This window comes from Myotis davidii, unplaced genomic scaffold (assembly GCF_000327345.1).
Source record: "Myotis davidii unplaced genomic scaffold, ASM32734v1 scaffold265, whole genome shotgun sequence".
NCBI lineage: Eukaryota > Metazoa > Chordata > Mammalia > Chiroptera > Vespertilionidae > Myotis > Myotis davidii.
This window is the reverse complement of record NW_006296627.1, coordinates 4756412-4767559: the sequence shown is the minus strand read 5'-3', so window position 1 is coordinate 4767559 and position 11148 is coordinate 4756412. Positions and strand designations below refer to the sequence as shown.

General features: G+C 57.7%; 3 protein-coding genes and 1 long non-coding RNA gene across 6 annotated transcripts in view; 3 read left to right on the top strand and 1 right to left on the bottom strand.

Moving 5' to 3' along the window:
* Positions 1-347, top strand: part of RAPSN (receptor associated protein of the synapse) — an 11556-nt gene extending 11209 nt beyond the window's left edge. The window contains exon 9 of the mRNA XM_015569481.1: positions 329-347. Coding sequence (XP_015424967.1) covers positions 329-347 — 19 coding nt within the window. The remainder of the gene's footprint in view (positions 1-328) is intronic.
* A 988-nt stretch (positions 348-1335) lies between these two features.
* The window catches only part of LOC107184442, a 21818-nt gene continuing 12005 nt past the window's right edge, over positions 1336-11148 (top strand). Inside the window, exon 1 of the long non-coding RNA XR_001515294.1 lies at positions 1336-1616. This is a non-coding gene — a long non-coding RNA (uncharacterized LOC107184442). The remainder of the gene's footprint in view (positions 1617-11148) is intronic.
* Positions 1824-7081, top strand: PSMC3 (proteasome 26S subunit, ATPase 3). Its single transcript, XM_015569538.1, has 10 exons — positions 1824-2400; positions 3073-3177; positions 3292-3354; positions 3616-3753; positions 4170-4313; positions 4419-4567; positions 5445-5541; positions 5756-5901; positions 6646-6727; positions 6896-7081. The coding sequence occupies exons 1-10, from the start codon at positions 2200-2202 to the stop codon at positions 7004-7006; spliced, it is 1236 nt and encodes a 411-aa protein (XP_015425024.1). The 5' UTR covers positions 1824-2199; the 3' UTR covers positions 7007-7081.
* Positions 8878-11148, bottom strand: part of SLC39A13 (solute carrier family 39 (zinc transporter), member 13) — a 5866-nt gene continuing 3595 nt past the window's right edge. For 2 of the 3 annotated variants that reach the window (XM_006772301.2, XM_006772298.2), the window contains 4 exons: positions 10766-10816; positions 10496-10628; positions 10227-10326; positions 8878-10103 (listed from right to left, as the gene is read on the bottom strand). In XM_006772301.2, the coding sequence (XP_006772364.1) occupies positions 10028-10103; positions 10227-10326; positions 10496-10628; positions 10766-10816 (360 nt within the window). In that variant the 3' untranslated portion in view covers positions 8878-10027. The remainder of the gene's footprint in view (positions 10104-10226; positions 10327-10495; positions 10629-10765; positions 10817-11148) is intronic. The other variant, XM_015569539.1, reaches the window with a different exon arrangement.

Sequence of the window (11148 nt, the reverse complement as noted above, 5' to 3'; positions counted from 1 at the left end):
ATGAAGCCTGGCTTTGTGTGACATCGTCCGCACTCATCACCTCACCTGCTCGGCTCCTCCACCCCTGACTGGCCATGTTTTGGACGCCTGTTTACTCCCGGAGCAACCACCAGGCCTCCTCGGGCCTCCACCAGGGCCTGAGGCCTGCCGACGGCGGCTCCTCAAGGCCCCACTTGTCATCGCCCACCTCTTTGTACTTTGTTCTTTATAGAAAAATAAACCGTTTGTACGTGGTCCCAGCGATTCTGACTTCCCTGCCCATGTGAGCATCCTCAGACACAAGCGTCCCTCTGCCCAAGTGTGTGGGTGCCTCCAGCTGCCCCTCCAGGTTCTTGGGATGCCGGTGAGCCAGAGACAAAGATCTCTGCGGGAGGAGCTGCTGGCATGCAGGGGTGGGTGGGAGGATGCAATAGACAGTAATAATAATAATCAAGCAACACAGAAAGTCTGTTAGGGCCCAGCTGGCATGGCGCAGTGGTTGAGCATCAACCTATGAACCAGGAGGTCACAGTTCAATTCCCAATCAGGGCGCATGCCTGGGTTTCGGGCTGGATCCCCAGTGTAAGTGTGCAGGAGGCAGCTGATCAATGATTCTCTCTCATCATTGATGTTTCTCTCCCTCCCTCTCCCTCCCTCTCTGAAATCAATCAATACACACACACACACACACACACACACAGTCTATTTAGAAAGATGTTATGGACTGAATTGTGTTCCCCAAAGTGCATATGTTGAAGCCCTAACGCAGAACAGAGGACACAGGTGCAACAAATGAGTCTCATTTGATCCAAAGAGACCTGTCTTAGTCAGTGAGATGAAAAGAAACGATTACAGATGTGATGTTTACTTTTTTATTTTTAATTGTAGAGGCTCATTGTCAACTGAGCTCTTCCCACAGGGGCAGTGCTGTGGCTCCTGCTCTGAGGTTAGTAGCGGCCATGATCATTCTTTAAAACTGGTTAAGGAGTCTCTCAGGTAACCCTTGGCGACCAGCTTCTACTTTAATAAATAATAATTATAAAAATGCTGCCTGAGGTATTATTCTCCCCCCCCCCCCTTTTCTTTTTTGCCCTTTGCACACGGCTGGCGTGTGTTGTTTATAGTTTGGGAGGAGGGGCCGTTGTGCAAATCCCCTAACTCCTAACTGGGCCATACTCTGAGGTTGAATCACTCCTTCCAAAGCGCCCTTTCAGTTATGGGCCAAAATAAGACTACATTTCCCAAGGGGCTTTGCGGCTCGCGACCTTTCTCCCGCCCCTTCCGGTTATACATCCAGGCTCCGCCCGCTGCACGCGTCGGCCAATAGCACAGTACAAACAGGACGAGGGCGGGAACTTCTCAGGAGACACGGGATGGGTCCTGTGGCCGGCGCGTGGTCTTTTGAACCCGAGAAGCAGATTCGCGGCTGGAGATAACTCGGCTAGAATCAGGACCTGAAGAAAGAGGTCTGTTACTAGTCCACGGCTGGTGTTAAGAAAGATAGTACTAATTTTCTGCCACGGCTCCTGCCCAGTCCGATCTTCGATCTTTTCCTCCAGGAAACGAATCTGCTGCCGGAACTCGAGAGTTCAGTGACTCGGCAGGAGAAGATGGCGACCGTGTGGGACGAGGCTGAGGTCTGCTCTGGGGTAGCTGGGGGTCCTAGAGCCGGGCCCGCGGGGGGACCACCTTGGCTGGAGGGGAGGAGATGCTCGGGGGTCGAGGTCTGGCCCGGTCCCAGGGTCAGGGCCGCTGGGGATGTGGGCAAGGATCCTGATTCCTTCATTCTAGTCCTATGGACGGGGAAACTGAGGCCGAGTGGGCTTGGAGAAAGCGGGTGGGGACCCTGTTTCCTCCATCGGCCACAAAAAGAGAAAAGAAAACTAAGCCTTAAGAGGGACCAGAAGAGGGACAGGATGTTGGGAGCCCAGGCCTGGAGGTAGGAATCGGACGGCCATTCCCAATGAGGTCTTTCTGTATTCCTCTCCAAAATCCTTCTTTCAGGAAATCGTCATTTTACAGAGAGGAGACTGAGGCCCAGAAGGTTTTTATTGTGAACTACCCAGCCCTTAATGAAAGGCGGAACCTAAAACTTCTCTTTGACCCAAAGCCCTATGCTTTCCCCTCGACTACAACTCCTTCACCAGGAGGACGGCCGCGGGGCTGGGCACTCAGGGGGGCCTAAGAGCCGCGGGAGCCGGAGCCGGAGGGTCCCCTGCCATGACTTCACTCCCTGCAAGGCCTTGCAATAAACAGCCAAGGCCCAGCATTTGCTTCCACTTGTCTTCATCCCAGATTATGAAGAGCGAAGTGTTACGAGTGACCCACGAACTCCAGGCCATGAAGGACAAGATCAAAGAGAACAGTGAGAAGATCAAAGTGAACAAGACCCTGCCCTACCTTGTCTCCAACGTCATCGAGGTGTGTGTGTATGTGGAGGGGAAGAGAGGGGTTAGAGCGGCGTGGAGACGGCCTGTGACGGGCCACTGGGGAAAGGGGGTGAAGTTTTGAGGCTCAAATTACATGTTGGGGTCCCCTTCTGAGGGTCCCCTTCCTAGTGTGCATGTCTAGGTGCATCTCTAGGGCTGGAAAAGGCCTCAGAAGCCTCCCATGTCTAACGTTCTACTGGTCACTTTTCCTTGGGGGTAGATGAGCTTTGTCTGTGCAGAGAAGCATCATCTAAACCAGTGGTTCTCCACCTTCCTAATGCCGCGACCCTTTAATACAGCTCCTCATGTTGTGTGACCCCCAATTTCATTGTTACACATTGAACATAATTAAAGCATAGTGATTAACCACAAAAAGATATATAATTATATATGTGTTTTCTGATGGTCTTAGGCGACCCCTGTGAAAGGGTCGTTCGACCCCCAAAGGGGTCGCGACCCACAGGTTGAGAACCGCTGATCTAAACACGAGGTCTTATCAATCCCATGGGTTATCCACTGCACTTGCTGAACTCAGGGCCAGGGAGGAGCGAGGTCGGGATGGTCAGCCCTGCTGGCGTTGGGACTGCCTCAGCCCAGGAAGCACCGGCTCTGGGGAGTTCAGTGGGCTGAGCCCGGCCTCCATCTAAGCTCTTCCCCTCCCCAGCTTTTGGACGTTGATCCCAATGACCAAGAGGAGGATGGTGCCAACATTGACCTGGACTCCCAGAGGAAGGGCAAGTGTGCCGTGATCAAAACCTCCACACGACAGGTGAGGCTGGCTCAGCAGAAGGAGAACGGAGGAGGGTGAGGGGTGGGCGTGGGAAAGGACTAGGGAGCCTTCCTGAGGGCAGTCACTGAGGCCGCCTCTGGGCTTTTCTGACAGACATACTTCCTGCCTGTGATTGGGCTGGTGGATGCTGAAAAACTGAAGCCGGGAGACCTGGTGGTGAGTGGTGTCCCTGAGCCCAGGCAGAGCTTTTCCGGTGAATCTCCCACTGAGCGGCTGAGCCCTGCCCCAGGCCCCGGCCACTGCTGGCCCCGAGTCTCCCAGCAGAGCAGCCCAGAGAGTCAGACCCTGTCTGTCCGCTCTGTGAAGCTTGTGTTGGCCAGTTCTGTGTCATTCTTTTCACTCTTCAGATACCTGTCACCCAGCCAATTAATTAGGCCTTGAGCTGGGACAAATCTGAAGGCTGTGCTGTGTCTCCAGGGTGTGAACAAAGACTCCTACTTGATCCTGGAGACTCTACCCACAGAGTACGACTCACGGGTGAAGGCCATGGAGGTGGACGAGAGGCCCACAGAACAATACAGTGACATCGGGGGCTTGGACAAGCAGATTCAGGAGGTGAGGGAGGTGTGGCAGCCACTAGCAGCTCGCCAGCCTTTTGTGTGTCTCTGCCTCATTGACCAGGGCACTTCCCTATGTGCCTCTTATCCTCATAGCATCCAGGGAGGCAAGAAGGATGCCGTGTGACCGTTCAGGGGGCTGAGATCCAGAGAGTGAATGATTTGCTTAGGGTCATGGGAGGTTAAGGCCTGGAACTCAGGCTCAGTGTTTCCACCTTGTGCTGCTGTTGCTGGAGAGACCATAGTCAGCCTTGATGGGAGCGAGGTTCTGCGTTCTCTTGATAGGGGGGAAGGGGAGGGCAGGGCCCCTGAATTGGAACAGGAGGGTTACAGATTGGGGTCGAAAGCATTCAAGGTTGGGCTGTAGGAGCCCTCCGGGCTTCCCTCTCCTCACCCAGGACTTCTTCCTGGCAGCTGGTGGAGGCCATTGTCCTGCCAATGAACCACAAGGAGAAGTTTGAGAACTTGGGGATCCAACCTCCGAAGGGGGTGCTGATGTACGGGCCCCCAGGTACGGGGAAGACGCTGCTGGCCCGGGCCTGTGCCGCACAGACCAAGGTGAGTGCTTTGGGAGGATGGAGAGAGATGGGCAGGCTGAGCACTGGGGGACCTGTCATGGTGTTTTGGGCCTGATGGCGTCAACCCCATTCCCACCCCACCAAGGCCACCTTCCTGAAGCTGGCTGGCCCTCAGCTGGTGCAGATGTTCATCGGGGATGGTGCCAAGCTGGTCCGGGACGCCTTTGCCCTCGCCAAGGAGAAAGCGCCATCCATCATCTTTATTGATGAGCTGGATGCCATCGGCACCAAGCGGTAAGGGGGAGCTGGGTCCCACCAAGGAGATAGTTCTAAATTCCTACTATCCCACCATGCCCCCTTTCCCGGGGTGATGGCGGCTTTACTTGTGTGTTCTGCTTCCTAAATTCTTTTCTAACGAGCTTCCCTGCTTCTTCCCTGTTCCCCTGACCATCCATTTTCACAGCTGGCTGCGTGTTCCCTACAAAAACCTTGTCACTTCGCTCCTGCACCCACGGCCCCTCACACACACGGGTTCTACTTAAAACCCTTCCTGGGCCTCCCCCATTGCAGCTTGGGCCAAATGCCTGGGCTTTCCATGACCTGCAAGGCCCCCCTCAGTGGCTGCCCCTGCTCCCCTCCGGCCTCATGCTGGTTCTGCTCCTGCCTCCCCCTCTGAACTTCCCAGAGCCCCCCGGGCTTGCAGGCCCCCCTGGCTCTGCAGCGAGAGAGATTGTGCACCTGCTGTTTCCTCTCTGGAACGTGCTCTTCCTTCTCCCTCTTCTTAGTGATTGGTTGCCAGCTGATGTGTTTTCAGCCTTTAGATCTCAGCAGAGGGATACTTCCTCAGGGATCCTGCCTCGGTTCCCCTTACGCTCCAGTCTGGGCTGGGTCCCGTATTTCTAAGCTTAGCTCAGTCTGCAGTGGCACGTTCATCGGGCGCTGGCCCAGGCAGTGGGTGGTTTTGTCCTCAGCTCCCCACCTGGTCCCAGAGCGTCCCCAGTCTCTGAATGCTGTGGTCCACAGTTACACCTTTTCTGAGCTAGTCCCTGGCTGGGGGCCCCAAGTTGAGTGAGACATTTCCCGACCCTGGATGGTGGGTGGAGAGGAGGGAGGGGAGGGCTCTGCCCAAGCAGTGGCCTCACCAGTGTCTTGGGCCTCCTATGGGCCTCAGTTTTGACAGCGAGAAGGCCGGGGACCGGGAGGTGCAGAGGACGATGCTGGAGCTTCTCAACCAGCTGGACGGGTTTCAGCCCAACACCCAGGTCAAGGTGAGCTGTCGAAGGTGAAAAACATGGGGCTTAGAGGCCAGGGTACCTTCCCGGTTACCTCGCTATGGCAGCCACAGTAGGAATTGGGGTCTGTCTTGAACATCCCCTGCCCTTTCACCTGGACCCTGGGCTGTCTTTCTGCCTGTTGTGGCCATGACTGCTGCCAGTCTGAACCCCTTTCCCCTCAATTCAAGTTGCTGTTTCTTTCCTTCAGGTAATTGCAGCCACCAACAGGGTGGACATCCTGGACCCTGCCCTGCTCCGCTCCGGCCGCCTGGACCGAAAGATTGAGTTCCCGATGCCCAACGAGGAGGCCCGGGCCAGGATCATGCAGATCCACTCCCGGAAGATGAACGTCAGGTGAGCAGACACCAGGAGCAGGCGCTTCGTGCTGGCCTCCCAGGCCTCCGCCCACCCTTCCTTCCCCAGCCCGTTCGCACACAGCACCTTTCTGTCATCTTCTAACCTCACTTCCCCCCGCGTGCCTGAGGTAGTCCTGCAGGGGCCAAGACTCCCAACATGGCTGCTCTACTCCTTAGACTCCACCTGCCTCCCTCCCCCACGATAGGAAGGTCTGCAGGCCAGAGGGCCTCCGTTTCCTGGCCTCGCTGACCTCAGCACATGGGCACAGCCCAACATGGTCCAGGGGGACCCAGCCAGGGGCCAGGTGGACCTGGTTTGGATCTCTGTGACCTTCAGCAGGTGACATACCTCTTTAAGCCTCAGCTTTCGTACCTGGGACTTGGGGGTAATGGCACCAACCTTATGGGGTTGTGGCAACGTCAAGCACAGTGCTCGGCAAGTGAGATTTTTAAGTGGTAGCAGCATGCTGACACGGCCTGTGCTACTCAGGGGAGGGCAGATGGCCATCCTTATCTCCACGCCCTCCTGCTCCCCTGCCTCAGCCTGAGTAGGTTCCTGGGGTCTCCGGTACAGATTTCTAGAAGGCTGGAGCTCGAGACAGAGAAACCGCCTTGTCTAGCCTGCTTCCCCCAGCTTGTGCCTTGAAGAGAACGAGGCAGTGTGAGCTGACGGGGTGGGGTCGCGTGGGAGCACATCTGTCTCCAGAGGTGACTGAGCCCCGTGGCATCTGTCCCCCCACAGTCCTGACGTGAACTACGAGGAGCTGGCCCGCTGCACAGATGACTTCAACGGGGCCCAGTGCAAGGCTGTGTGTGTGGAGGCGGTGAGTGGTGGGTGAGGTGGGTGGGTGCTTCCTGCCCCCTTCCCTGGATAGGGCAGCGTGACTTGGCCAGCCGACTGCTGAGGGGAAGAGCCTGAGAAGGCTTTGGCCCCCGGGAGCCAGGCCTCGGGTGCGGGGAGGCACCCTGAAGCTTGTGTGTCCTGGGTGCAGGGCATGATCGCACTCCGCAGGGGTGCCACGGAGCTCACCCACGAGGACTACATGGAGGGCATCCTGGAGGTGCAGGCCAAGAAGAAAGCCAACTTGCAGTACTATGCCTAGGGTGCCGCCCACCACACCATCCCCTGCTCTCTTGCTGGTTAACATTCATAATAAAAGATGGTTTCAGGCCTCTGACACCTGTCTGTCTCGCTTCTTAGTGGAAGGGTGGGGGTGCTCGCACGAAACCCCTTCCCCACACTCCTGCCTGGAACTCAAGACAGCTGTGGCCTCAATCCGGTTGTCACGGCGAGGCCCTCAGAGGCCTTCCCCTGGGTCCCTCCAGCTTCTCCCTCCCCGCTCCCTGCCCCTCTGAGCTTCCAGGGTGTGGTGCTGAGCCCTGGGATGAAGCCCTCCATGGAGCCAGCCTTTCCTTTTTCCACATTTTGGTGCTCTGGCCCTTGGCCTCGCTTTCTCGTAGAGCCAGACTCTGGCCTTTTCCCCTTGGAACACCTGTTTCCTAGCCTCCAGGCCTCTTGTTTTCCCACATGTCTTCATTAGCTGTTGTTTTTTAAAAATATATATTTTTAATTGATTTCAGAGAGGAAGAGAGAGGGAAGATAGAAACATCAGTGATTAGAGAGAATCATGATTGGCCCCTCTGCACGCCCCGCCCCTGGGGATCGAACCCACAACCGGGCAGGTGCTTTGACTGGGAATCGAACCGTGATCTGCTTCATTGGTCAACACTCGACCACTGAGCCACTCCTGGTCGGGCCCCATTAGCTCTTTTGGTCCATTTCCTCAGCTGAAAGTGAACCTTGAGCAGGATCTTGGTTCCATATGCTTTGAAAGCGCCCTGAATGGCCTTTCAAAGCAGCAGCTCTTCAGAACTCGGCAGTTCTCACTTGCCCTGTGACGAAAGCCTACACCCTCCTGGTCCCTGGTCCCTTCCCCTGAGGAACATGCCTAATTGGGCTACAGACTGGGCCTGGGCCTTCTGGAGGTCAGGCTCCTAACCAGCTCCGATCCCTCCCCTCTGATCCCACCACCTCCAGGGCCGCCTCTCTCCCACAGTGCCGAGATGCACCTAACCATTGACTCCCCACGCCTGCCTGAGGAGCCCCGCACAGCCTCTGATGGACTGGGGCTGTCCCCTGCCCGGCTCAGCTGTTCCCATTCCTGCATTCCCTGTTCCCTCTCCTGACCAGTTGGGGCATCACCCGGTCAGACACCCGAGTAAACCTGCACGCACCACCTGAGTGAGGCTCCACATGGGGGTCCCAGCGCTGCCGAGGGGAGGGGTGCTGGCTGGAGCCCGGTTCCTTCCTTGACAGATCAGGTGCATGTCCACCAGGTCCCGGTGTGTCGGGAGCAGCGGGTCCCTTTTTTGCTGAAAAGAATGATTCAGAGCCAGGCTGAGGGCACAGCAGTTCGGGCTTCACAGCCCTGAGCAGACTTGGCGGTGCTGTGCGGACATGCTGCTCTCTGCCAACGGGCTAGTGGAGGCTGTCCTGCTTGGCTTGGATAGACAGCACTGTGGGGAAGCAGCGCCCCCCGGTGCCTCGTCCTGTCCTTACACAGCACATTCAGACGTTTTTCTTTTTAATGAAAAATAACCATTTCATTGAGGCAAAACCTGGAGATGCCCTTATGGATGGAGCTCCCTTCCTGGATCAAATGACTCTGGGGCAGGCTGGGAAAAAGCCGCCAGTTGGTAGGTCTATACGAGGCCACCACCCTTGGGGGTGCGTGGGCTACAACACAGTGCCAGGCTTGTTTTATTGGGACAAAAAGCTAACAAGACAAGCCAGGAAACTGAAATGCAATCCCATTCTGAGAAGCACTGCAAGGGTAACAGTTCAGAGACGGCACAGAGGAGAAGGGTGGGAGGTGGGGACGAGACCGGCAGGCGCCAGCCGGCACGGGCCTTGGAACGCCAGCCCAGGAAAGCCCTGCTCGACCGTGGCTGGTGCACAGGACAGAGGCAGCCAGTTTGTGTATAATATTTATTTGCATCTTATATATAGAACAGGTATTTACAGATACAAATGGAATCAGCAAAACGGCTGTGAAACCATTCAGACCCTTTGGCCACTTCTGAGAATGTCCGAGGTCGAGCAGCAGGGCTGGGCCTGGCTGTGGAGTGGGCCAGCTGAGTACCTGGGCGTCAGCCAAGGGAAATAGCTGGGGATTATGGCTTCAGCATTCTCCCAGAGCACATTCCTGAGTGCTGACCACATGGAGCCCTCACCACCACCCCCCTAAAAGGGGCCGAGCAGGAGGGGCAGCCACGAACCACTCACTCTCTTCCTGCCTCTAGGATATCTGCCTGGCCCCTGTGCTGGCACAAGCAGCCCTGAGCGGACCGGGAGGTCTCCCTGGCCCCGGGCTGCTGGCTGCCCTGCAGGCTGCTGTTTGGCAGCTGGAGGTGGCAAGAGCTGCTGGTGCTGCCACGGAGCATTCACTGGGGGACGGGAGCTGGCCCAGGTCTGAGAAAGCATCTCTCGGCTTCATGCTGGGAGGGTAGGACTGTCAGTGCTGAGTGGGGCTGGGGGCTGCGAGAGCACCTGCCTCTCCTTTCTTTGGCTTTATAGATGGCGAAGGAAGGGCCACGGCCGTGGATGCAGCAGAGTTCACCCCAGCCTCGGCCCCTGGGCTGCCCAGGGCTGGGTGCATGAGCAGAGGGGCTTACTCCCTCAGCCAGGGACCTATGAGGCCCTAGTGGGAGACGGCTTTGGGATTCCTTGCAGCCAGGGGCTGCTGGGGCTGCCCTTCACTCCCCTGGGGGTCGTGGTGGGGAGAGGCCTCTGCTTGGGACCAATGCTGGCTTCCTCGCTGCTCTCTCTGGGAGGTGCAAGATGACAGGGTGGCAAGGAGAGAGGACCACAGTGTGGCTGGGGCAGGCGCGGGCATTGGGCCCGGGCATGAGGGATCACAGTGTCGGTCTCACACGCCTCTGTCCACACGTGCACACCACACACACACACACACACACACACGCGCGCGCGCGCGCGCGTGCCATCCTCTTGTCTGGTAGGAGGCTCGTTGGCTCTCAGACACTCGCCCTCTCTGCCTTCACACACGATCACAGAGTAAATCCGAATCTCTTATTGCTGTGGGGGGAGCGGGCGTCAAGGATGGTTACTCCACCAAGAGCGAGAACAGCACCATCACCACGATCCCCATGCAGAGCAGAAGCACTTGCTGCAGGGAGTGCCTGTGGGGAGAGAGGCTGGGGCTCAGGGGTTGGCACGGGGTGAGGGGCAGGGAAGGGGCCAGAAAAGCCCCTCCTCCGCCAGCCTCGAAGGGCCCGTGAGTGCAGTCCCCGTGAGTCACTCACCACGGGTCATCTTCCTCCAAGATGTCGGGCAGCACGTTCACCAGGGCGATGTAGAGAAAGCCGCCAGAGGTGAAAGGCAGGATCCAGGCCACAGTCTCCTCTGCAGTGGGAGAAGGCCCGACTGGCTGGGAGCCCACGGGTCCCTCACCCCTCCCGCAGTGGGGACCGAGGGCAGGACCCGGGCTCGATATCGGGGTGGGGCTGGTGTACCCTTGGCTGGGACCCCTCTGCTGATGGCCACCTGCCACCATCACACACCCCGCCCATACCTACTCCCTTGGGGGACTGTGTACAGATGGCGAAGCAGGCGCCCAGCAGGCCCCCCAGTGCCGTGGAGAGCTGTAGCTTGGCTGCGCTCCATCGGTCAAAGCCAGCCCGGAGCAGGATGGCAAAGTCGCCCACCTGAGGAAGGTCCAGTGGATCACTCTGGGCCCCAGTTAGGACCAGACCCCGAGCACCTCAGGGATGGACACGCACACGAGCCCCTGCACCCACCCTGCTGCTGGGCCCCAGCCCGCACCCCCACCTCTGGAACTCACCTCATGGGGGATCTCATGCAGGAGGATGGCCATGGTGGTCAGGAGCCCGATCTGCAGGAAGGGGAGTCTGTGGGGTCTGTGCCGAGGGCCAGGGCACCCCCTGTCCACTCAGTCACCAGTGTCTACTCCGCTCTGAGCACTCTGGCTGGCCACCCTTCGGTGACCAGAAACACAGCAGCCAATCAAACACACAAGGAAGCTGCCCTCATGGAGCTCACAGTCTGGAGGAGGGAGGCCAGGACTGCGTAAACACATGAGCCGTGTCACTCACTGACACTGCTGGGGGAGGAGGACTGGGTGCCCTGGGGCAGGAGTAATGGGGCCTCATCAGACGAGGGGTCAGCAAAGGCTTGTTTGAGGAAGTACATTTAGCCAAGGCCTAA